Raw genomic sequence first — 26,377 nt, forward strand, 5'->3', positions numbered from 1 at the left:
CAACATGGGCCTTAACTCTGCTCTTCCTTTGCCTTATTAAGAGTATCAGAGAGGAGGGGTGAATTAGTGTTTGCATTTCATACCTGCTGTTAGGCCTCAAGCCTAGGCCTAGTGGGTATGTTGCTCTCGCTGGGTGCTGGTTAGTGATTATTGTGAAACCTAAACAGGGCCATCACCTGGGCCATTCAGCTTTTTCATAGAATGAGTCCCCTTCAACTTATCACCAGAGGAGGGCAGTAAGAAAAGTATATGTGAAAAGGAAAAGCCATTACTCTGGGAAAGACATAAAACTGCAAAATGCTTCAGCCCACCTGCCATAATTAAAAATGAGTCATTATAAAAACCTAGGGAAGGCTCTTCCGTGAAGTGTTGGGCTGCTCTTCTGAGAAGGGGAAGCTCTGAAACAGAATGGTTTAAAAGTAATGCAACACCCCAGGATAAAAACAATGCAACCACCTTCTTGAGAGCTGAAATTGGGACCACAGGCTCCTTATGGAGGAATCATCTTTCTGGACGGATAGATAGATTACTAAACAAAAGCGGCATTGCCACAGACTGCTGCTCACAGGTACAACTAAATTTTCAATTCAATTAGTATAGGACTAACACCAGTAATAATAACAAAACAAAGCTCTGCAAGGAGGGTGGGGTTCTGCATTAAAGCACAGCTACTCTTGCTTCTCAAAATAGTCCTTTTTCTTTCTTGAGGTTTTGTTGCTTCCATCGAGGCAGAGCAGAGAAGGCAGCAGGAGTCATCCCCAAGGCCTTGGTGAAATCCTCAGTGGACAGGTGCTCCTAGAAGAGGAGAGGGACCAGAGGACAAAGGTCACATTTTTGCCAGAGTTTGCTTTAATGAGTCATATAGGTGTGTACAGAAATCAAATGAGCAAAAGCAGGCAGTGTCGTGAGAGCCAGGAAAGGGATGGGAAGGGGGGAAGTGGCATTTTGAGGTCCAAGAGATTTGATCCCTGAATTTGGAACAATGAAAAGAACGCTAACAACATGAGGTAGATAGACCTCCTTTTCTTTTGACCAGGGTCAAGTTCACACTAACCCTGAAATAAGAATTATGACATTTGACTTAGCTCGGTTAGGGTATTGCTTCTCTTTCCAGGTCTTAGTTTTCGTCTCTATGAAAATGGGAGAAATTTCTTAAAGGCCAATTTTTGCTTCTTTGTAATGCTTTTATGGGGATGAAAATAATATTACATATGAAATGGCCTTGGAAACAAGGTATGTTGTTCATCTATCTTAACAAACAGTGAATTTACAGCTAGAGGATCCCTCTTATAAGCTTGGCCCACAGAGTAAGCAGATGAGCCCTAGAAGGGACTCTGCCCAAGTCTGGATGTATTGAATATAAGACTAAGTTGTAGGAAACACAGCTCTTGAAGCAGGAGCTCATCACCCTTGGGAGGGGCTCACCCTCCTGGACCCTACCTTGCTTTGGATCAAGTTAGCAGGCTGACCACAAGGGGCGCAGGGCCCACCCAGCCCTAAAGGACAGAGCCCACACAGTCTAACCTACGTGTGCTGCTGCAGCACTAACAAAGACACCAAGATGTACTTGAACAGTCCCATTTTCAGATGAGAAAGCTAAAGTTCAAGAAATTTAAGGTCATTTGATCCCAGTACATGCTCCACTGCACCACACTGATCCCCTTCCCTGAGTGATTTCAGGGATCCTGTCAAGGCCTCTTGTCATCTTTCCCTTCCAGACCTGCAGAGTATACTACTGTGCTCACAGGCGGTGGAATTTTATCTTTATAGTTATCTGCATCCCTCTTGGTTTCCAGGTTTGCTCCTGGTGGAAAGGCAACATGTTCCTGGTTAAACCTCACCAGGCTTCTATATTCCACTGTAAATTTATCAGCCATTATTTTGCAGGAGTAGGTTTTGCTTAGAGATGGTGGCAGGTAGCAGCAGAGATACAACTGAGGCGAGGGGAAAGATTCAAAGAAGAGAAGCTAGGAAAGCAACAGAACAAATTCAGAGTCATATTTTGCCTAGCTATCAAGTGCAAAACAAAATATCTGGATAAGTGACTTGTACCAGCTTCTCTCATCCTGTGAATAATCTGGACTATTAGACAGTGAAATTTTACCTTTTCACTCGGTTTGGAAATCATGACTGGGAGTCACCTTTCTAGGCGTTGGGTCTCTTCAGCCATAAGACTGAAATAACCTCTGCTCCCAGCTCAACCATGAAATGGTAGTGAAACTGGAGCAGGCCAGTATCCTCAAGGCATACTCAGATAAGAACCCCAAATTAAAGTTGTAAGCAAACAGCATCTCCCCACCTCCATCTCTGCTCCCCTAGGAACAAGGAGGGAACGGGGTCGGGGTGAGAGCAGCAGGTTTCTTTTCCATCTTGGGCTGTTCTGCTATGTAGGATTGCCCTGGAGAACGTTTTTTGGACTCCCACAGAGAGCCCTGAACTGAAAAGCTTCTCGGTAAACATCTGTAGATGGGTTTCAAGCTCAGGTGGATCTGAATACCCAGTTTTCTAACCTGTCATCCTTTGCCTCCTGCCTCTGGGCATTTTCTGCTCAAGGCTCCTGGGAGCCTTCCCTATTCCCCCAGGCAGGGCACTGGAGCACCTTGTTTTGGAAGAAGGTCTCTCCCAGATGTGGCTGCTGTGTCCATGGTCTGCAAGTGCCTTAGATGCCCTCTCTCTGTCCCACCCAAGCTGGCTCTGCAGCTTGGTTGAGACTTTTGGACTTTGACCCCCGGGCTAGATAGCAGGGACTGCCCATCCCAGTGGACTTGTTATCTTTCCACTGGTCCGGTTCTTGAACCCTGCGGTCCTGCCAGCTGATTACCGGCCTCACCCATGCCCGCATCCGCCTCTCTGTGGTTTACTCATTGGTACTCAAACAGATTACCCTCTTGCTACTGCTTGCAGCCAGACCCATCACCCCAGTGTTCACTGTCACTGGCCATCCTTCTGAGTTTGGAGCAGCCAGAGATTGTCCACTCTCCCCACTTGGCATGGAAACCTCAGCTCTTCTGCAAGAGTGCACGCTACTCTCACAATTAAAAAAAAAAAAAAAAAAATCAGCCACAACTGATTTTTGTAGAAGAACCTAAGACTTTCAGACCACTTCTACCATGGTTAGAGTGTCTTGATTCTGTTTGTTATATTCCAAATTAGTTTCCTTTTTTTTAAATAAGTAAATGCATATTTAACTTGATTAGATAGTACATACTTCCCCTCTACAGGGGTTGTAACCATTCTGCCCTCACACCAACAGAATACTATATGCTTCTCCACAGCATTACCAGCAGAGTATATATTGTCAATATTTAGCCTCGTTTTAATCACCTGGTTCAATAATATTGGCCACCCTTCCCTTTAGAAATACTTCTTCTGTGCTACGTGATATGACAGTAACCGTGGGACTCTGAAGACCTGATTCTTGCTCTGACTTTGCTACTAACTAGTTACATCACATTAGGCAAGTCACTTCCCACCACTGGATCTGAGTTTTCTCAGGTGTAGAAGAAGCAATGAGAAAAACTGCTTACACATATAGAGCACTTCCTATGTGCCAGGGGCTGGGCAAATAATATTTGTAATATAATTATGAATAATATAATATTATATCATATTGGGATCATCCCAATATTACAGTGAGGACACAGATGGGTGGACCTGGGAGAAAATGCGTAAAAGGGGTCTAAAGGTGACGGGCAGGATGCAAATGATCTGGAAACAATACACTTATGCATATACCAGACCCAAACCCATAACAGACTCATGTTCCTGGAGAAAATAGTCATCTCACCTCTATAGATTCTTTAATTCATTCCTAAGACCTCCTTATGGTTTATCATACACAGGGTAAATTTTCTCTCCTCTCAGTACCCTCTCAAGCAATGTGTGCAGTCTATTTTGGATCGTCATGAAGTGGGAATGAATATTAGAAATGTGTTTTTTAACCAGCCCTTCTTGCCAAACTGTCTCCCCCGAGGGGTCCACACAGACAGCAGCTGCGGCCACCTGATGGGCCCTGTGCCAGCGAGTCTCCTCCCCAGCGCTCCTCTGAATTGCCTGCCCCCCAAACATGTATTTCAACCTGGATGTCTCCGGGGTGCCACAGACGACATGGCTGCCGCTAAGCTCACGATGGTCCCCTTCTGAGCTGCGTCTGACCCAGGTTTTTTATCTTGGAAAATGACACAATTTTTCCACTCTCACGACCTTTATCTGGTCATTACCAAGTGATTTAACCTAAATATTTCTCTAAACCATCTCCTCGGGGACTTCCCTGCTGGTGCAGTGGTTAAGAATCCGCCTGCCAATGCAGGGGACACGGGTTCGATCCCTGGGCCAGGAAGATCCCACATGCCGTGCAGCAACTAAGCCCGTGCGCCACAACTACTGAGCCTGCGCTCTAGAGCCCGTGAGCCACAACTGTTGAGCCCACATGCCACAGCTACTGAAGCCCACGTGCCTAGAGCCCGTGCTCCACAACAAGAGAAGCCACAGCAATGAGGAGCCTGCGCACCGCAATGAAGAGTAGCCCCCACTCGCCACAACTAGAGAAAGCCCGCGCGCAACTGTGAAGACCCAATGCAGCCAATAAATAAATTTTTAAAAAGGAATTAAAAAGATAAAGAAATAAAATTTGAAAATAAATAATAAAAAATAAACCATCTCCTTCCCTCCACCTCCCCCACCACCTATTCTAGGCTCTATCTACCTCTCAGCCTGACGTGTGGCGGCTTCCTTGGCCACCTTCCAGTCCATTCTTCACTGAGCAACTAGAGTGGTCTTTTCAAAGCATAAACATGATTGCCACTCCCCTGCTTCACCCATAATGCTTCCCCTCGACTTTTAGGATGGACACTACCGCCCCCAGCCTGGAGTAGAAGGCACTGCCCAGTCTACCTCCCCCAACCCAGCCCACTGTCCCTCCCCAGCTCCGCACACACCACCACTCTGGCCACCTTGCCCTTTTGCCCGCACTGTGTTTACTTCCTACTTCTGGGCTTCGTGTATACTGTCCCTTTCTCCAAGAATAACCCACTCTTCTCTGATTAAATCAGTTTCGTCCTCCTTCTCAGAGTCTGACCCACCTCCCTCCTGCTGGGATCCACACCCTCAGGAAGCTCCTCTGCAGGCTTGTTCACCAGCTGCTCCAGGGGAAAGATGGGTAGAGGCCCAGAACCGAGGTTGCTGTTAGCATTGAACACATCCAGTTTAGGGCTTGTGATCTCCTAGGGAAGAAAAGGAAAACACTGTTACTTCAGCTGGTTGGTGCCTGCCTCCCAGGGTGCCTTTTTCTCTGAAGTCAACAGTGACCCTAGGGGACCTCCTTCAAGAAGCCCTCCATGGGAATTCCCTGGCGGTCCAGTGGTTAGGACTCGGCACTTTCACTGCCAAGGGCCAGGGTTCAATCCCTGGTCAGGGAACTAAGATCCTGTAAGCTGCTCAGTGTGGCCAAAATAAAAAAAAGAAGAAGCCTTCCATGACCCCCGCCTCCCACTGTCCACATGCGCATCACACACCCCTCATAAGAACATGGCACATTGGACAGGACCTATAAGCTAAAGCTTGGTGGGCTGTATCCAACCAAAGCCCGTTGGCATAAGATGACTGCTTTGTTCTTCTATGACTTACGAACTTATCCACGGCTGCCCTGATGTTCGAGGTCTACCTTGGGCGTTTATGACCCTCTATTCTCTTATCTGTTGTGAAACTGTCATCTGTAAATTCACTTGGCCTTGACCTATCTACCTATGCTTTCCTGCCTGCACCATCAGTCCACTAAGAAGGCTTTATCGAGTGCCACGGGGTTCCCAGCCAGTGGGTGGGGCCGAGGAGCCACACATGTTATCTGCTGATAACCCCGGTGTGCTTGGGAAATGGCTCTCACATTCTGGACACACTTCTGCAGAGTCTACGTGGTCTTGTTTTCCCTGCAAGCCTGTGAACTTTGATTTCATATTTCCACATCCTCAGCCTGTAGGCCAAGTACATTTCTATGAACTAATCAAAAGATGGGAAGAAGAAGGTTATTCTACCCGGAGAAGGGATGCACAGGGTGATGATAGTAGAGAAATCACTGTTTCTCCAAGTGTGATCTGCAGACTAACTGCATCACATTACCTGGCCCCTTTGTGAAAACTACACCTATTACCGGGTCTCAACCTAACTCTGCAAACCAGAATTTCGGGAAGTGGGACCTTGGAATCTGCACTTTAATAAGCTTCCATTTCCTAGTTCCCCATCACCCAGACTATTTTGCATGATAGAATTTGGGAATCATTTCACTAGGGAATGGATGAGACAAAACAGCTAGAGGCATTGAATTTAGCTAGAAGAACTTATAGGTGAAATGGGTGGGAATGATGGAAAGGAAGCAGAGGACCCTGGCTTCTTCTGTGGTGCTTCCTCAGCTCTCACAGGTCTGACCATTGTCAGTGGCCACCACTGGGCCCCTGCTACCTGCCCTATACTCACAGCAGTGATGTGGCCCCAGTCCCCAGAGTTTCCAAGCTCCGCCTTCAGGTCCTCATAGGATTTGGTGTTCTGCATATAAAGGAAGTAACAAATTAGAGCTGGGTCTCAGCAGAGAAGATGGAAGACCATTTTCCTTCAGGTGTTGAAAGAAGGCTGGCCTAGGGCCCGGGGGTGAGAGGGGGAAAACGGAGCTCAGGGGGAGGCTGGAGGACGATTCTGAAAAACGAGATTGGATGGTAAGGATGAGCGCAAAGGGCTGACGAGTAACAGGCCAGGGCACTGGGCTATGTGCCCGACTCGGCCCAACACGACTCGGCCCAACACGGGGCTGGAGAGCACACTCTTTCCCCACTCTCGGAGGTGAAGCAGCCGCACACAGCCTTGGGAATCCCGCCCACACTGTGCAGGCTCTGGGGGACTCAGAGGGAGAGGGCCCCCTGCCGCAGAGGTGTGAAGGGAGTAGAGGGGGCCTTGGCTCCATGGGGAGCCCCATCTCCACATCGCTGGCAGCGAGCACGGCACATTATGAGTTCCAGCTGTGCTGACTGAACGAGTGAGTGAATGAGTGAGTCTGAGAGAGAAGCCAGCACAAAGCTGAGGAGGGAGAAGACCCGCCAGCGTTGTGACTCAGGACGCTGACCTGGATTTGAGAAGTTCTGGTATCTGGGTGTGCTGCCTTGAGATTTGTTTGAATCCATCATCAAGAGTAAACCTAGCTCATCAAACACTCAATTTTTTAAAAAATGCATTTGAGGAAATTAATCTCTCTCTTTCCCTAATCCCTTCTGTTGTGAATATTTCATGTACCCAAAGCCACCAGGAGAACACGCATTCTACCTTAGCCTTCCTCCTTCCTGCAGAAAACCTTCATGGGGCTTCCATGCCCTCTGCTTTTATCTGGGACCAGTTTAGAAAATCCTGCGGAAGTCTGATTCACTGTCCCTGAGGTAAGGAAGACACGTGGGAACCATTTTGCTTAGAATTTAGTGCCAGGAGACATCTGTCCTTAGACATGTTCCTTTAGAAATGATGTGTTCCGAGGACCCACCAACGCCATAGGCGTTTCTGCAATGATGATGAACGTGTTCTTTTTCTGTGCTGTCCAGTATGGTAGCCACCAGCCACATGTGACTAGTGAGAAATTAATTCTTTAATTTTGTTTAATTTTAATTCATTTGCATTTAAGTAATCAGCACAGCTCTTACTAATACTGTCCCAGAGCTTTGAGCTAAATCTAATGCATAAGCAAGACCCTGTCATTAGCCTGAGTTGTTGATAGACTTCCTTCCCTCTCCCTCACCATGGGGCTTAATGGTCTTACTGCAGCCTTACTGTTTATTCTAAGTCTCCTCAAGCCCCTTTACAGATATATCACAGGTCATCTATCACAACAAAAAGAAAAGCTCGGGAGTCTACCCTGCCCTCGCGTGTGCCATGAAGGATGCCCTGGGCTGGAAGGACCAGGCAGGCTGGGGCCACTCACACTCCACTTGAAGGGATCCCAAGCCAGAAACCAGCCTGTGAAGGTGGGGGGCTCGTGTCCTTGCTTCACCACAATGATGGGGGTCTCAGGGTCCCGGCCGCTGGGGTGGGTCTTGAGGTATTCCTGCGCCGTGAGGGCTGCGGCTTGCTTCTCATTCTCGTTGGCATGTTTCCCAATCCAGAAAAAGACCTGTGGAGCACCCCAGAGTCAGTCCTTCCTGTCCTCCCTCGGCTTACTCAGGCTCAAATGTCCAGCTGTGGACCCTGACCTTGGGCACGCCCCATCAGGCCCTGACTTTGCATGTGGAAATTGAGGTTGGATAGATGCCCTCTACTTAGATATTCTGCAGATGTGTGACTCCCAGCCCCTTCAGAGACAAAGACCCTCAAAACACTCCTCTGCCACACGAAATAAATTGGACTTTGGGGACTTCCCTGGTGGCGCAGTGGATAAGAATCTCCCTGCCAGTGCAGGGGACAAGGGTTTGATCCCTGGTCCGGGAAGATCCCACATGCTGCGGAGCAACTAAGCCCGTGCATCACAACTACTGAGCCTGCATACCACAACTGCTGAAGCCTGAGTGCCCAGAGCCCGTGCTCTGCAACGAGAGAAGCCACTGCACTGAGAAGCCTGCACACCACAACGAAGAGTAGCCCCCGCTCACCGCAACTAGAGAAAGCCTACGTGCAGCAACGAGACACAACACAGCAAAAAAAAAAAAAAAAAAAAAAATTGGACTTTGGGAGAAGAATACATCCTGCCCAGCAGCCCCTCCGGGCATGTTCCTCTTTACTTACCTTCTTCTTCCTTAGGCTCCTGCTCTTCATAACACCACTCCCAGCAAGGACGGATATGGGAGCCAAGAAAACGTCAAAACTTACCTATCCCTAAAGCCACTATTTCTTGGCCCTGGGGATTCAGGTGGTGAGAAGGGAGGTCCCTAGGCCTCAAACCTACCTGGTCCCAGACATCTAGCAGGAACACATCATCCTCTTCCAAGTCATCCTGATTGAAGTCAGGGATCTCTGTGGCCAGGAAGCGCCCAGTCTGGTTGGAACATTCAAAGAGCCGGGGAGTGATGACCTGGGTTTCCTCCTGCAGCCTGCAAGGTGGAGAGGAGATCGTGTTGGAAAGTCCATCTCCTAGGGAAATGCTCTTTCTTCTGATCACACCCCATCCTCCCAAGAGTCCAGGAGTTCTCCAAGGGAAAAATTCCCACCGATCTTCCAGGACATACATTTCAGTGGCTCTTCTATAGTCCTGTTAGGAAGTTCTTCCTGATATCTTCCCTCTATCCCTCTTGCTGCTAATGTAGTACATACTCTTTTGCTTTTGAACTGAAGAATAGTGGATCATGGACCTTCTTTAGAAAAAGAGGGTTTACAGCTTGTGGTCCTCAGCATCTGTGTCCTGTGGCAGCGTGGAAGGACAGGGGCTGATGGGACCCTGGCATCTTCTTCCCAAAGGGCACACCTATAGCCCTGCCCCTCTCTTTGAGCTGCCTCCTGTGGCTGTGGAAATACCCCCACCAGGCCCCGGGCGTTCTATGGTAAGCAGCACAGACACAGCCCCGAGAAGCTCTAAGGGCCTGCGCTGCCCCTTACTCATCTGGCAGCCTTGAGAGCCTGGCACACAGAGTCCTCAATCCATGCCTGCTACAGGCTCTGGGCTATGCGGGTGGAGGTGCTGGAGGCTCTCCAGCCTCAGAAAGTGAGCTGGAGGTCGAGGGACTTGGGAGTTACCTCTTGGTGCTGGCATAGGGGGCCTTCCCGCCCAGGGCCATCCAGAAGTTGGCTGGCTCCTGCCCTTCCACCACCACTTGCTTCTCAGTCCGAGAGATGGTGTCAGCAACCATCTTGGCCATCTCCCGCTCGTCCCCACTACAGCCCTGGAAAAAGGGGTAGGGGGTCGTCTGTACTGGGGGAGCCCGTCTCCAGTGCCACTCCTCCCTCTCCTTCCACCACATCCACTGGCTCAGAGCTCCCAGGTCTGAGAGGTTCTCCTGGGTCAGGGCCTCACGCACATGGCCCAGGCAGGGGCAGTTCTCCCAACCTCTCCTCTGTCCCTGATGCTCCCTCCAAAGGATGGCAGAGGAGACAAGAGGAGGAGGAGGACAGGCGCTTATGGGACCCTGGCATCTTCTTCCCAAAGATGCCTCCTATCAGGCAAGGGGAGGCATCCAAGAGACCAACTCCTCGTGACAGTGATAAATGGGGAGGACTTCCCTGGTTGTGCAGTGGTTAAGAATCTGCCTGCCAACTCAGGGGACATGGGTTTGATCCCCAGTCTGGGAAGATCCCACATGCCACGGAGCAACCAAGCCAGTGCACTACAACTACTGAGCCTGTGCTCTAGAGCCCGAGTGCCACAACTACTGAGCCCACGTGCTGCAACTACTGAAGTCCGCAAGCCTAGAGCCTGTGCTCCGCAACAAGAGAAGCCACCTCCACAATGGGAAACCCATGCACTGCCATGAAGAGCAGCCCCCACTGGCCTAACTAGAGAAAAGCCTGAGCGCAGCAACAAAGACCCAATGCAGCCAAAAATAAATAAATTAATAAATAATAAATAAATAATTCATTTTTAAAAAAAAGAAATATGTATTTTAAAAAGAGAGAGATAAATGGGGAGGCGGTGACAGGCACAGGGAGAATGACGGAGCCCAAGACATAGACAGAGCGACACGGGCACAGGCAGGGGTGGCCAGAGACAAACAGAATGAGAGAGACCTACTCAGACACAGAGGCAGAGAATCAGGATGGCCAGACCCAGTGCGGCGGAGGAGGGAGGCAGGGTTAGAGGCATCAGGGAAACCAGCGAGCGGGACCTACCTGGCCAGAGGCTCCCACACGGACCCACACGGGGAGGAGGAGGACCGTGGGGGACTCTCTGAGGCTGGGGGAATGTCCAGACCCACTTGGGGAGGGGGAGGGTGCTGGACCCTGCACGTACCTTCCCACACCACAGGTAGCAACAGGACTGGGTCTTGAGGACGAAGACGTCATTGGAGTTGAGGGAGGTGGCCCGAGCTGGGACCTCAAAGGCCTTGGTGTTGTTGGCACTGGTCCCCTGGACCTGGAATAGCCGTGTGGAGGGCACAGGCTCCACGCTGTTAGCCCGGGAGGTGCCTCCCTGCAGGGAGAGAGGAGCAGGAGTAACTTAGTAAAGGTGATGGGGGATTAGAGGGGCAAAAGAGGCTGGGCGGGTCTGCTGCTCTTCCTGGTCCTCTGATACATCATCACCAGACTAGTTTTTCCAAAACATTGCTTTGGTCATGGCGCGCCCCTGCCCGAAATCGTCAATGGCTCCGTCCAGCTTACAGACTAGAACCCAGCTTTCAGCAGGGCCTTTGAGGACACACATGATGTAGGTGCAACCTGCCTTTCCACAGTCACTCTTGGTTTTCTCCAAACCCTCCATTTAGCTTGGCCAGCTTTTCTCTGTTTCCCATGGGGCCCTTCCTCTGGGCCTTTGTCCTGGATGTGCCCCTGTGTCTCATGCCCTCATTTTCCGTCTGCTGAGCTCGTCACCTCTGACCTCAATGTCAAGACCTCCTCCAAACCCCCTTTTCCCCATGGACTCTATGCCTATTCGCTGATCACTGTATGCAGGCTCCCCTTCAAATGCAACATATTTCTGGCATTTAAGCACACAGTGCCTTGGGCTGTTGGTACACTGCTTGCCCAACAAGGTGGTAAACAGCATTAGCATGGCATTTTTCTCCCCTTTGGCACATTGCAGAGGGCTGTGTACTTAGTAAGTGCTCAATAAACAGATTACTGCTTAAAGGAGTTCAAGAGATGGCTATTTCATTATGTCAGAAGGTGCCAGTGCACTTTAGACAGGTCCGTTGTTAGGAAAATCCAGCCAAAATAATATTTTTTCATGTGGAGGCCCCAAGGAGTTGGGGTGTAGAGAGAAACAGTACTTGTATATGCTAAGCATCTATTAAACAGATTTTTAAAAATATTGGATAGCTGTTTCTATTACCATGACACACAGGTGATAGAGCCTCAAACAGTCCTCTCCTAGCAAGAATGGGCTTCACCCTAGCCCCACCCCATGTCCCCCTCCCCATCTCCTGGATGTCCACCCCGCCTCAGCTACCGGTACTGCCAGGCACCTCAGTCCAGCAGCCACACCTGGTAGACCACCATGCGTCCTTTGAAGATGGACATGAGGTGAGGTGGCTCCTTGCCCATCGGGACCCGGATCTGGACCGGTTCATCATTGTACTGCTGGTCCAGGTTGACTGCTTGATAGGCCGAGGCTGCGATTTCATCCTGGCTGGCCTGGCTGCCCTGGGAATGAGGAGGATGGAAGGGGTGGGATGAGGTCGGCCCCTGATTCTGACTCCGTTCCCAGCCTCAGCCACAACTCCATCCCCAATTGACTGGCTCCAAACCCATCTGTCTTCCCCAGCAAGCCCCACCCCGGACACAGCCAAAATCCCCACCTGACCCAGACCTCAGTTCTGATCCCAGCCCCATGCCTAATGCTTTCCCAGCGCCGGTCCACCGCTGACCCACCTTGACCCCAAAACTCTTCTCCCACTTGCTGCACTTTTCTCAGGGAAAGACCGTGGCTATCACACCACTGACCCCCAGTACCCAAGCATCTCCCTGCCCTCTCACATCTGGACATAGAAACCCACAGTCAGAGCAGGTGAAGGGAATGGGAATTGGAAGTGAGACTCAGAGAACCAAAAGGGGAAGGGGTTGTGAGTGGGGGTACTCGGGGTCAGTGGGATCTCACAGCCAAAGCGGTCCCCAGATGGAAAGGGGGTGAGATCCTCATCGCCAGAGACATTCAACTCAAGGGCGATGGCCACCTGGCACAGGTATAGTGGAGTGGGAGCTGAGCTGGCTGTGCTCTGGACAGGGTGGGCTGGGGCCTGACCTGCCAGACATAGAGCAGGTAATGCTTCTTCTCGCCAATGAGGTAGGTGTAGAGCAGCAGGTAGCAGTCGCCCCCATAGAAATGGCCAAGCCACTTGGAATCCACAGGCACCAGCTCTAGGTCCTCAACGCGCCACACCTGGGGCAGGTACCAGGCTGGTGGGAGGTCCGGGACAGGCTCTGCCAAGCCCTCCCTAGCCAGCCCGGGCCTCCCTTCCCCCTGCCATACCTGCACCTCCCCACTCCCATCATCAACCATCTTCTGCTGGGCAGCCACCTGAGGCTGGACGTGCATGGACGTGGCATCAAACTTCACCTGTTCCACCTTGGCTAGAGTAAGGGAGAATCATGACACCCAATGTCACCAGCTGTGTTCCCCCAGATTCTCACAATAGCCCTGAGTGGGAGCTACAATTCTTAGACCTATTTCACTGATGAGGAAACGTAAGAGTCCTGCTTCACTGGGGCCTCCCAGAGCAGCCAGGGGAGGGACACCCTTTTCTCCTCCCCCAGGTGCCTGGCACGGAGCTCGCCCTCAGCAAATATTGTCTGGGAGACTGGAACTGTTTGGGTTCCAGGGAGACCCACCCAGCTCCAGATGAAAGGCAGGTTGTTCTCAGCTCCCTTTTTTGTGACAGCTCTTGAGTTTCTCCAAGTCCTTCTGTGTCCCCACCCCCCCGGGGAGCCCAGAGCCAGCGTGAAAGTGTGCATGGAAGAGGCATGTTGAAGAAGGAGGGCAGGAGGTGGGTCTGGTGCCCTCCTGGCCCCACTCACGGCTTCTGGCCCCACCCTGCATCGGGCCAGCCCTCACCCACGTTGCCCATGGTGTGGGTTTTGCCCAGCCCTGAGGTCCGGTTGGGCACTGTCCACTTCTGGAAGAGCTGTTGAAAGATGGCTGACTCTGCCCCGTCATTCTGCACCTCCACCTGCGTGCTTGGTGGGTACTGCTTCGCTTTGATAAAGTTCTGGGAAGAGAAGGAGGTGTCTGGGGCTGTGTTCCTCCCCCAGTACCCACCTCCCCTGCCCCCCACCCCGCCCCAATGCAAGCCAAAGCCTGGCTCTAACCCCAACCAGACCCAACCACTAACCTGCCCAGGTCCCAAGCCCAAACCAGAATCTAACCGCTATCCCAGTGCTGACCCAAAACTTAACCCTGTTCTGACCCCCACCCCAAGGCCAAACCAGACTCCAAACTTGACACCACCCCAAACCTAACTCTGACCTCAACCCTGAATCTAACACTAGTCTCAAATTCTAACCCTGCTCTGACCCCGACCCCAAGGCCAAATCTGGTCCAAACCTGATCCCAGCCTTCATCTCCAACTTTGAACCCGATCCCCAATCCAACACTGACCCCAAACCAGTTAGGGTTACTGACTCCAGCCCCTACAATGACCCCAAGCTCTGACTTGGCCTCCACCTCGTGCTGAGCCAACCCCCTCTTGTAGGAAGGCCCGCCTCCACTTCTCCCTGCCTTTCTCCCGAGCCAAGCTGGAGGTGGGAGCCCACATCCTGAGGAGGCTCCCAGGTTGCCTGGAGGTTGGCTCTCCAGTGTGCAGAGAACCCCCAAGATGGTTACAGTGCGGACATCCAGACACCCTGGAGCTAAGTCAGGCCCGGAGCCTTCCCTGGCCTCTGCCTGGCTCTGACCCCGCTGCCCTCTCCCTGCCGGCATCGGCTGCTCTGCCGTCTCCTCCAAGTTCTCCTCCCTGATGCTCAGGCCCACCAGTGCCTGATTCATGGCTTCCTTCTTCTCCAGGGCATTGGCGTTCTTCCCCTTCCACACGTAGATCTTCAGGCCCCCCTGGTCCAAGATGTAACAGTCCTAGAGGCAGGAGAGAAGGACGCAGGGTGAGAGCCTGAGGGCACCGGTGGTGCTGGGCTGGGGGGAGCTGCAGGCACAAAAGGTTGCCTTCCCTCACACGCACCTGCCCCCGCCCCAGGCCCCTGGCGCTGCTCCTACTTGGGGGAGAGCAACAGGGAGTGGGCAGGGGGGTGATGGGAGTTGGGGCTAGGGGGCCTCCAGACCTTCTCACCTCGTGACTGAGCAGGTCCTGTGTGAGAGGCCGCGTGGCGATTTCTCTGACCACCACCTTTCCCTCTGTGTCAGACATGCTGTAGGACAAAGGTGTGGCATAGAGGAGGGGGGGGTCCCCACCCGGGGGGTCCCGGCCCTCACCCAGGCATCCTCCCCCAGCACCAGGAGGAGCCCAGAGCAGCCGGGCACTCACTGGTACAACTTGAGGGCGGCCTTGAGCGCCGGCTCCACCACTGTGTCGGGCACGGCCGCCTTCAACTCCTTCCTCTGGCCCAGCACGTGGTTCATGATCTCCATCAGCTGGGGCGAGGCCTTCTCGTTCTCCCCGTCCACCACAGCCACATAGGTGCGCCCACCCCGCTCCTGGTCGCGAATCTCCTTGGCCAGGGTCATACCCTGCAGGGAGGCCCCGGGACCCATGAGGGCTGGCGTGGGGCAGGGGACAGGGCAGCATCCGCCACCTGAAACCACCCAGCCCCCCACAACAGTCCCAAGGGGGAGGCATCTGCCAGGCCCTTCTCTTTTGATGGGGAGGGGTCTAGGCTTTTAAGGTGTATGTGAGGAAACCAGGCCAAAACTCCAGGAAGAGCTGGTTTCCTCATGGGCAGGAGGGGGTGTGGAGGGGACGTGCTGGGCCTTTGGTTTTGACATTGCTTGAAATTTGTAATTTTCCTTCACAGTTTTGCATAAGAGGTGAGCCCTGAAGATTAAAGTCCTGTCTCTTTGCCCCAAAGCCGTGTGTACACGCACACGTGCATACACACAGAGCCTCACTTGTGCTCACACACACGCACAAACACATCACACTCACACACACACACAGCAGAGTCTCTCACGTGCTCACACACGCCCAAACACACTCATGCATAGCCTGGCTCACCGTCCTCAGCCCAGTGTCTACTGTTCAGTTACTGGCCTTTCCACCCGGCCCCCTTCTCTCTCCACTCCCCGCCAGGCCCTCTCACCCAGTCCCAAGGCTTCTGTTCATGTTTCTGTCTCCAGCCCAGCTCTCTGTTCTCATCTTATTTCTCCAACTCCTGCCATAACCCTATTTTAAGATGTCCCAAACCAAACCCTTGATTTTCTCCTCAACTCTGTTGCTTTCCTGTCTTTCCATCTTGGGAAATGGGACTGCATCCATCCCCACAAAAAACACAGCCTTTGACTTCCGCCTCGCCCCTCTCTCATCACCCCCAATTTGGCACGAGGTCCCTCGATTCCACACCTTCTCAGCCCCACTCCTCACCCAGACGGCCAGAGGGGCTCCCTGCGTCCCCTCCACCCCTCCACCCTTCCACCCCTCTTGCCTCTCAAAAGTCAAAGTGACCTTCAATGGCCTCCCAGGCACTGAGAACAAACCCCAACCCTCCCACACAGCCTTCTGACCACAAAACATGCCCTATGAGATCCACCCGGCCTCTTCTCCAAGCTTCCCCAAATCCTCATCTTGCGCTCTAGCTGAGCTGAAAGGTTCCCTGCCAGTCACTTCTCTCCTGCCTCCCCCCAGAAACCTTCTCAGAACCCTTAGAACCCCCAGCGCCACACTGCCCACCCCTCGCTTCTCCAATAGTGCTCCCATGTCTGTCTCCCCTACTGGACGGCCAACTGGAGGCCAGAGCCAGGGCAGGGCTCTGCCCACTTCATTCACCACCAGCTCCCCAGGGCTGGGCACAGGGTCTGCCACACAGTAGGGACCCATAAGACCTTAGTGGATCAGCCATGTACACACATGCGAACTCCAACACGCAGACCTCTCCCCAGACACATGAAGACTCAGACCCACTTTCAAACAGTGCCCAGGACAGTCAGGGGAGAGTGACCTGGGGGAATGGGGGCTGGCTGGGATGTGGCAGCAGGCTGGCAAGTTGGACTGGGAGGGAGGCTGGGTGCTGGGTGCAGAAGCAGGTAGGGGCAGGGTGGGATTTGGGGGAGGGAGGTGCCACAGCAGGGTTACCCTGAGTCTCTCCATGCGGTTACTCTCCGGCCCATTCCACTGGATGATAAGCTTCCCGAGGTCCAGGAGGAAAACATCCCCACGGTTGAAACTCTTCCAGGACATCTCCACCTGGAGAGCCATGGGGCAGGCAAAGACCCCACTCAGACCCCACCCATCACCCATCATCTCTTCCCCACCCCTTCTCTGCCTCCTCAGCCTCTGCCCTCCACCCCGACTGGGAAGGGGGAGAGGAGGTCACGCCCAGGGCCTGGTTGATGCCCACCTCTCCTGCCACAACATTCCTCTTGCCCTTGACATGTAGCAGCCGTTGGATGTCATAGGAGTTGGTCTCTACTTGCTTCATGCCAGAAGCCACGCCCCCTTTCCGGATCCTGCGAAGAGAGGTGACATGACCCAAGGGAGTGGGCTGGGAGGTAGGACAGGCCCCTGTCCTTGCAGGTCATGGGTACCTGGGGGCCTTTTGAGGGCCGGGGCTGGGACTAGGTAGGTGTGTGAGGCTTCCCAGGCATAAACTCCAAGGAGGCACTCACTCTCTGGGCCATGCAAGTACAAGGTTGGTCTATTGCCTCCATTTGCATGACCCTGGCAGTGAGTGTCTCCTTGGAGTTGGTACCCTAGACACTTCACTCACCTCACCCTAGTTCTTGTCTTGCTGAGAGGCCTGCAAAGATAGGTGCATGGAAGTGTGGAAACGTGGAAGGACAGGACAGGACTCTGAGGGCAGGGGACTGATGTGAAGGAAAGAAGGGAGATGCCATGAACTGAATGGTGTCCCCTCCCGAACTCATATGTTGAAGTCCCATCCCTCAATGTGGTGGAGATGGGGCCTTTGGCAGGTAATAGATTTAGATGAGGTTTAGGTGAGGTCATAAGGATGGGACCCTCAGGATTGGATTAGTGCCCTTATAAGCAGTGACACCAGAGAGCTTGCTCACTCTCCACCATGTGAGGACACAGTGAGAGGATGGCTGTCTGCAAGCCAGCCATCTGCTGGAGAGAGCCCTCACCAGCAATCAAATCAGCCGACACCTTGATCTTGGACTTTCCAACCTCCAGAACTGTGAGAAAACTATCCTGTTGTTTAAGCCACCTGGTCTATTTTTTGGTTTTTGTATTTTTTGTATTTTGTTATGGCAGCCCAAGCAGACTAAGCGCAGGAGAGGTACCAGCTCAAATGCCCAAAGGAATGGTCTGCTGTTGTGAATGTAGAAAGGAGGAGAGCAAGAGAAAAGGGAAGGGTGAGGACTGTGGCTAACTAGAGAGATCCTGGCCTATCCTACAGGTCAGTAGCAACTTGGCTCCTGACTATGTTTCCACGGGAAAAGTCTGGAGGCCAGAAGTTCAGACTTTTCAAGAAAAGCTGGAAATCTGGCTTTTAGTGTCAAAGGCTTCTTTAGAGAAGAAGGAGTAGTCCTGTGCGTGTTGGCCAGAGGGGAGACTTGATATGGTGCCCTGGAAGGCCTCCTTTGGTGCTGAACTCTCCGGGACATTAAATAGCGGTTGATTTACAACAATCCGTGGTATGCAAAGTGACAGAATTTCAGAATGGCCTCTGGGGCAGCCAAAGACATGCGCAGAGGGATGAAGACCAAGGACAGGGCAGCAGCAGAAATGGGGGTGGGGAACTGGAAAGGTGAACAAAAATTACCCCCACAGCCTCAGGCTCCCTTTGCAGCCCCAGGTCTGCCCCCCAGCCTTGGTGTCCCTCTCCAGCCCGGATTCCATTCCCAAGCCTGTAGCGTGCCCCTCCGTACACAATGCCCTGCTTGAAGTAGCCTCGGAAGGTCTCGCTCTCATTGCCCTGGACCTCGCGGTGCTGGACGGCCCGGCCCTTCAGGAAGTCGTCCATCTGCGTGGTGTAGATGGCAGCCGCCCCTTGCTCGTCCTGGGATGAGGCCTGGCCGATCCAGTAGTGAATGTCATAGGACAGGTTGCTGCCCGTCTTGTGGATCTAGAGAGAGGGCATGTCCAGTGTACCCGTGGCCCTGGGCTCCCACAGCCCTCTCCCTGCCTCCCTGCTTTGCATGGTCTCCTGGTTCGTGGGGCCTGGGCCACAGCAGAGCTTGGCACTTAGCAAGTTCATGGGACTGGTGGTCAGGAGCCCTGTGTCATGAGATATGGGGCGGGCGGCTTCCCCTGGGCCTTGCTCACCTCATCTTGGAAATAACTTGGTTCGTGCACAGACCAGCAGAGGTCTGAGAGGTGACCGGGTGGTGTACAATGAAATGCATATATGAAATGATTATGGAAATTTTTTTTCTTTTTTGGCCACACCATGCAGCATGAAGGGTTTTAGTTCCCTGACCAGGCATCGAACCCACAACCCCTGCAGTGGAAGCGCAAAGTCTTAGCCACTGGACTGCCAGGGAAGTCCCTGATTATGGAAATGCTTTATGGCTACTTTGTGTTTGTGACATGGGACACTGTGTTCTATTCATGATAATGATGTTGTTTTTAAATAAATGGATTTAACTTTAAAAGTGAATCGATATAAGGAAAAGCACAAATACGTTACTAATACAGGATGTGGAAAAACCAAGAAGGTGAAATGAAGTTGACTGCGGATTTTGGGAACATGGGCTCAAGGTAGGGGACAACCCACCAGTTCAGAAGATCCCCCAAGGCTGTAAGTCCACAGATGTTCACCCCAGCTGGGAGCTCAGTAGTCCAGGGGCAGGGAAAGCCTCTTACATCTCTGACCCTGTGGCACTACCACCAGGCTGGGAACACAGTGAAGACTGTCCTGGGGTGAAAGCTAGGCTGAAGTCCCCATTGTCCCCAGCCTCAAGTTTCCTCCCTGTTGCTACCATGAGCTCTGCTCTCTGCTCAGCCCTCTTCCCTGGCCATCCCCCACTCACAGCCAAGACTACATAGCAGTCACCATCGAAGAAGCTGCCGAAGGTGCTGGAAGGAACAGGGACCATCTGCATGGACTAGGGAGAGAAGGGAGGTCAGAGGGGTCACCCATCCAGGCCCCCCAGCTTCCCTGCCTCCCTTACCCACACGGAGAGTTGGAAGAGGCAGAGCCAGGAGGAGGAGGGCATGAGGAAACAGACAAGGAAAATGGGTGTGAGAAGGCGAGGAGGAAAAGGAGCAGAGGATGTGGCCAGCGCCTGAGGCTCACACACCAACAGGGCAGGACGGAGGACAGTCAAGTCATCCCAGGGCTCTTGCCTGCCTCCACCCACCCCAGGCCGGCAGAGCCCCCTCGTGCCCAGGCAGGTCCTCACCTCGATCCTCCACATCTGCACCCCGGGCGTGGTGACGTTGAGGGAGCCTTTGACCTGGGCACTCAGTTTGGTCATGGCGGATGAGCCTGGGAAGAAGCGGTGCGGGAGCAAGAAGAGGACCTGGACACACGCTGGGTTTCAGGTGCCGCTCTTCCAGCCCAGCCCTGGGCAGCTCCCGCTAGTGCCAGGTGGCCAGGGCTCGGGGCCCTGGGGGAGGCGCCCCACCCTGGGCCCTGAGTGGCTGAGGGCCCAGCCTCCAGCCTTCCCCCAGCTCTGATCTTGTCACTCGTATTCAAACACCTTCCCTGACTCCCTATCACCTACTGCAAAATGCCCTCACTCCTAAGCCTGGCACTCAAGGCCCTTCTTGATCTAGCCCCAAACAATTTTTCTTCCTGAAAAATTTTGATCAAAGCCATGGCTGGTTAAAAAAATATATATCATACAGAGTTAAAAAAAAAAAAAAAAGCAAAGAATAAATAAGGGTTGAAAAGTGTACACACCCAAAAGTATTGAAAAAAACAGGTGTTCAAACAAAAACTTGTACATGAAGTTCATAGCAGCTCTATTCACGATAGCCAAAAGGTGGAAACCAAATGTCCATCAACAGATGAATAGATTGACAAAAGCTGATCTATCCACACAATGGAATAGTATTCAGCCATAAAAAGGAGTGAAGCACCATACACTCTGCAACATGGATAAACCTTGAATACATTATGTTGAGTGAAAGAAGCCAGACACAAAGGCCTTGTGTTGTATGACTTCATGTACATGAAATGTCCACAATAGGCAAATCCATAGAGATAAGAAGCGGTCAGTGGTTGTCAGGGGCTGGGAGGCGGAGGAATGGGGAGCGACTCCTAGTGGGCATGGACTTTCCATTTGCGCTGATAGAAATACTCTGGAACTAGATAGTGGTGGTGGTTGCGCAGCACTGCGAATGTATTGAATGTCACCGAACTGTACACTTTAAAGTGGTTAAAATGGTAAATCTCTGTTCTGTGTATTTTACCACAATAAAAAAATGTATGCATCAGTTTCCTGTTTCTTGCTACCCCCAAACACCCCTCCATTACTGTCCTGGTGGCCCACAAGATATGGACCCCGCGGGGGCGGGGGTGTGTGTGCATATTTGTTCAGTACTGAATCGCCAGCATCTAGCACTGCTGGTGCTTTGCTCAGTAGGTGCGTGGGTGGGTGCATGGATGGGCGGTAGTTGGGTGGTTGGTTGGGTGTGTGGGTGAAAGTGATTGAGTGGGTGGATGGACGGATGAATCAACGAATGAGTAAGTGAATCCTTCCACTGTGAACCACCCTCCATCCACTGAGCTAGAAGAAATCTCTCCCCAGTCTTTTTTTATGGTATCTTTTTATGGCTCTATTCCTTTGACCTATGGCTGTGTTCTCCACTCCAGCTGCTCATCAGAATCATCGAGGGAGATTTAAACAACCCTGATGCTCTGATGCTCAGGCTGTACCCATATCCCCAGGGATTCTGATTTAATTAGGCCAGGGCGGGGCCCAGGCTTAGGTACTTTGTTTTCTGCCTTTTGGGAGGTGGGGCGAAGGTGCTTTTAAAACTCCCCAGTGATTCTGATGCGCTAAGGAGGAGAGCCACTTGCTCCCAGTTATTTTTGTTGCTGGTTTCCTGCCCCTCCCTCCCAGGCTGGAGGCCACCTGATTCCCCCCCAGGCCTACCACCCAGCCCTGCACAGAGTTGCCCTCCATGAATGCTCCTTGAACCAGTGAATAATGAATGAAAGGTCATGTGGCCCCCACCTCCGTGCACTGACAGCTGGAATCTATTTAGTCTCTCCTTGCACCTGGACTCTGAGTCACCCCTTGGAACAACGACCTGGGCTTTTACTGCTGGTAAGTTCTCTCTTCCGAGTCCTGAGGGGTGACCCCCTCTCCCTGGCATTGTGGAATTTGGGGGCAAAGTATCCCTGCCCAGTCTCTGATCAGCTCCCCCTCCAGCAGATCAGGGCCCCCTGCCGATGGCCAGCACTGCACCTGTAGGAGGCCCTTTTGTCTGGGTCCTGTCTGGTGTCCCTGTCGGCCAGGGCCTCCTCCATGAGGTATTTCTCAACCCGAAGATATCCTAGGGCTCCTAGGATTCCTGGTTCAGTGGAACCAACGTGGGTACAAAGGAGGAAAATGTTTGCCATTTTATTTCAATCACCAACTTTGTCCGCATCCCCCTTTACGCCAAAACAGACTGACCCCCACTAGCTGTACAAACATGGGCGTTTATTCATCTATGAGGTGGGCGGTTGATGACTAGGTGATATCTAAAGTCCACCAGGGACATGCTCGGAGTCTAGGAGGGAACAGAAAGAGGAATAGAGGGTGGACAAGATGAGGCCCTTCTTGTCCACCAGAACAGCAGAGACTCAGGGGAGCAGGGGCTTGAAATCATTGGGGCTCTCCATCCCTAGAGAGAAATCAGGATTGGGGACCTCCAGCAGCCTGAATAGGGAAGGGGTGGGCACGGGGATTCTAGGGAGGGCAGCCCCAAGAGGTGGACTCACACTCCAAGGGTACCCCATGGATACCCGCCAACTGCTCCTGCCCTGTCGACGTTGCTCAGAGCACATGACTCTGCCCTGCCCTCCTGCTGGGTCCTCCCAGCCTCCGGTCTCTCCTAAACTGCTGGGAGGAATATGGGTCCTATACGGCCCCACTGCTCACAGCACAGTCCCGCGTTTGAATATGCGATGTCTTCTCACTCGACCTGAATTCACTGGCTCCCTGCTCGCTCCTGGTCCCCTCTCTCCTCTGTCCCCACCTCAAGGAAGAGCACCATCACCCCCGGACCCCAAAATCAGCCATTGGTGCATTACCCTGGACCCCTCCCTCTCCTGCCCTTCTGCCCACGTGAACGCCTCTCCAGTCTGCCCCCGACACTCCCGCAGCGCTCTCTGCTTCTAGTAACATCACACTGCTCACTGGCCCTGGCCACCCTCCATGCCCCCGTGCTGCTCCCCACCCTCCCTTCATGTCCCTTCTTTTTCCTTCCATTTTCCTTTCCAGGGCCCTCCCTACCTTTCTTCACTTGGCCAACCTTCCCCTGCTCTTCTTGACTCAATTTAGGTCTCATTTCTTCCAAGATACCTTCCTGGAATCCTCAAGCTAGCTTAGGGACCCCTCCTCAGGGACGCCTCCTCAGGGACCCCAAGGCATCCTGGCCAGGTGCTTCTCTTGGCTCCCTGACCATTTGATGATGAGAGGATCTGTTTATAAGTCTGAGGTCCCCGAGTTCGAGGACCTAGACACGTTTGTCTGTGTAGCTCCCAGCTCCTAGCACATACTAGGTGCTCAATAAATAGTCTTGACTCTGAAATGTGGAACCGAAGAATAAACGGGGTGGCCCTTCTTAGGGCCCTGGAGGGAGTGAGGGCTCCTGCTGCCCCCAGATCCCATCTTCCCTTTCGTAACTGCTGCCTTGCTGTCATGCAGTTCTGAGCGGGACAGGGATGTGGCAGTGGATGTGTCCTAAAACAGAGGGCACCCTCCTGCTATGTTAGGACCATGAGAACAGAGGGAGTGGACATGTCCCAGGCCCTCAACCTACAGACTCTGCCTTGCCTGGACCTGAGAGTTCCTGAACAGGCTTCCTGGGAAGCGGGTGGGCAGTATGTCCCAAGATCCTGACCTGGACTTGGCTCCCACCTCCCCTGGCCACCCCACCATCCCGCTTCAGCTGAATGGGGCCACAATGCCTGGGGAGGCCCAGGGGATGGGTCCTGGTGGAGGACAGATGGGGCAGAGGTGCATGCAGGAGTGGCCAGGTGTGGACCAGGGCCCGAGGCCCTGCTGCCGCCAGCCCCCTGCTCCTGCTTCTGTTTCTGTTTTTGCCCGTTCGGTCCCTGATGGCTGTTTCTCACACCCTAGTATCCAGGAGAGGAGAGCTCCGAAGTCCCAGGTGTGTCAAGGGAATGCGGACACAGAGAAAGAAACCAGGGTGAGGAAGAAATGAGAAAAGAGACGGTGGGAGCAGGGGTGAGGGGGAGTGTGAGGTCAGGGTGACTGACTAGCCCAGGTTTGCCCAGGACGGGCGGATTTTACATCTAGAAGTTCCCAGATTCTCCTCAGTCCAGGGCAACTGGGGACGGGTGACATGGGAGGTGGGGTGGGGACTGGCTGCCGACGGGGGTCGAAAGAGCGGTTGTCTGGGGTGGAAGCTGCAGAATCCTTTCCTTGGAGGCCCAGGAAGCCACACTGGGCTCCCTGCCCTTTCCAGACTCTTCGGAGAGCCAAGCCTCTCCCTCACACCCACGGAGCTGCAGGAGGCTCCAGGCTGCCCACCAGAAGCAGGAGACCCTGTCCTGTCCTCTCCCACACCTGTGGTCCCGTGTATCCCCGAAGGGTGGCCTTACCTGTCTGGGGGAGGCAGCTGCCACCTGGGAGATCTCAGGGAGCTGTGGCGAGCCGGCTGGAGGAGAGTGACCTTTGTTCCCCCTCCCTTCTCTAGGAACTGCCTTCACCATATAAGGGAAGATAGGGCCCCAGAGAGGGAGCGTGGGTGAGGGGGTGGGGAGGCAGGTGCCCGCCAGGTCCCTGAGAGCCAGGAGCCCAGCGACTGCCTGACACCCAGAGCTGATGTGCTCCACCCTTGGTTCCCGAGTGAGCGCAGGGGATGGGATGCGTTTCTGCCCAGGGCCCAGGCCCTCGCTGCAGGTGGACAGCACCTGCCAGGAAAGGTATGGGGACCTGGACCCCTCCTCCTACCAAACCAGAGGCGCTGGCGCTGCCGCCCTCCCGCCTTCCCTGGGGGAGCGGCGCTGGCGTGGGGGAGTCCTGGACCCAGGGGTTCAGAGGTAGGGCCCTCCCAGGACAGATGGGATCCCGGCACCCCCAGAGGTCGCTCGCTCACTCAGAGGGGAACAGTGCTTCTCTTGTCTCCCTCTTCAGAGGCACTGGCTCCACCTGGAGTTTTTATGAGCCGCCATAAACCCACGCCTTTGGACTCTGCTCTGCTGCTCTCTCCCAGAAGCCACAGCTTCCATTTCTGAACCCTGATCCTAGGGGGCTTCTCACTCAGGAGGGGAAAGAAGAGCAGCCTTCAGGAATGGGTCTCACTCAGAGGCCAGCATTGCCCCCAAACTCAGCACCATGGGCAGCTGCCCCCTAACCTCTACCCCTGCAGAAATTCTCCTGCCGCCTCTGAACCGTGGTCCTTAGGAAGGTGAGCTGAAGCAGGCCGGGTGAAGGCAGTTGCTTCTCCTAACTTACCCTCCTGAGAATTCTAGGGACCGCATGTACATGTGTGTGCACATGTGTGCATGTGTGTGCAGCTATGTGCGTGTGAGCTCACGCATGGCCTGGTAAGAGGAGTAAACACACTGCAGCTGCTATTTTGTTTCTAAAAAATATCTTTTTGTGTGAATAAAAAGTATATGTTCACTCAATTATACAGACAGGCAAAAAGGAAAGGAAAAACTCATTTATAATTCCACTATGGAGATAAATCTAGGTAATTTATTTTGGAGTATTTCTTTCAAGTTATTGCCCAGTACATATGTTGTGTGTGTATTTTATGTATATAGTACATATATACATAATATCTATCATCTGTCTTCATATATATCCTTTTTACTGTGACATGTTACATGCTATTTGGCAGTTTCATTTTAATTGTCTCATGGTAATCCATTATATAGATGGCATAGTTTAGGTAAACAATAACTCATTATTGGACTTTTAAGTTTATTTATTTATTGGCTGCACTGGGTCTTCGTTGCTGTGCACAGGCTTTCTTTTGTTGCAGAGAGCGGGGGCTACTCTTCATTGCTGTGCAAGGGCTTCTCAGTGCTGTGGCTTCTTTTGTTGTAGAATGTGGGCTTCAGTAGCTGTGGCAAGTGGGCTCAATAGTTGTGGCTTTCGGGCTCTAGAGCGCAGGCTCAGTAGTTGTGGCACACGGGCTTAGTTGCTCTGTGGCATATGGGATCTTCCCGGACCAGGGCTCGAAACCGTGTCCCCTGAATTGGCAGGCAGATTCTTAACCACTGAGCCACCAGAGAAGTCCCTGGACTTTTGAATTATATCCAATTACTTGATACTACTAAGAATGCTGTGGTAAGTATTCTTATTGCTAGATCTTTGCCAATACATTGTATCCATTATTATTTATCTAGGATGAACTCCTGAAAGTGGGATTGCTGGGTTGAAGATGTGAATAGGCGAGTCACCTTCCAGAAAAATCGCATTAATTTATAGTCGCACCTGCACTACAGGCATCTGCCTGTTTCCTAGCACAGGACTCCAGCTTTTAAGAAAATTTCTGTCTGAATGTTCAAA

The 26,377-nt window shown here is 52.7% G+C and overlaps 1 protein-coding gene across 1 annotated transcript; it reads right to left on the minus strand.

Moving 5' to 3' along the window:
* Window positions 1-556: 556 nt before the first annotated feature.
* VIL1 (villin 1) lies at window positions 557-20,154 on the minus strand. The gene is made up of 19 exons (XM_057744493.1): window positions 20,075-20,154; window positions 19,703-19,777; window positions 18,599-18,795; window positions 17,107-17,215; window positions 16,842-16,952; window positions 15,081-15,283; window positions 14,886-14,964; window positions 14,576-14,674; window positions 13,661-13,814; window positions 13,079-13,179; window positions 12,851-12,988; window positions 12,094-12,252; window positions 10,904-11,083; window positions 9,694-9,839; window positions 8,909-9,053; window positions 7,952-8,140; window positions 6,469-6,537; window positions 5,082-5,222; window positions 557-795 (listed from the first exon to the last, which is right to left on the minus strand). The coding sequence occupies exons 1-19, from the start codon at window positions 20,147-20,149 to the stop codon at window positions 682-684; spliced, it is 2,484 nt and encodes an 827-aa protein (XP_057600476.1). The 5' UTR covers window positions 20,150-20,154; the 3' UTR covers window positions 557-681.
* Window positions 20,155-26,377: the final 6,223 nt, after the last annotated feature.

This window comes from Hippopotamus amphibius, chromosome 8 (genome assembly GCF_030028045.1).
Source record: "Hippopotamus amphibius kiboko isolate mHipAmp2 chromosome 8, mHipAmp2.hap2, whole genome shotgun sequence".
Taxonomy (NCBI): domain Eukaryota; kingdom Metazoa; phylum Chordata; class Mammalia; order Artiodactyla; family Hippopotamidae; genus Hippopotamus; species Hippopotamus amphibius.

Excerpts from the sequence above, each read along its gene's own strand:
- VIL1 (XM_057744493.1), bottom strand. The coding sequence starts at position 20,149 with ATGACCAAACTGAGTGCCCAGGTCAAAGGCTCCCTCAACGTCACCACG. Across the intron at positions 19,778-20,074 it reads TGCAGATGTGGAGGATCGAG|TCCATGCAGATGGTCCCTGT; the intron begins GTGAGGACCTGC and ends TTCTCTCCCTAG. Across the intron at positions 13,180-13,660 it reads CCACACCATGGGCAACGTGG|CCAAGGTGGAACAGGTGAAG; the intron begins GTGAGGGCTGGC and ends CCCTTACTCTAG.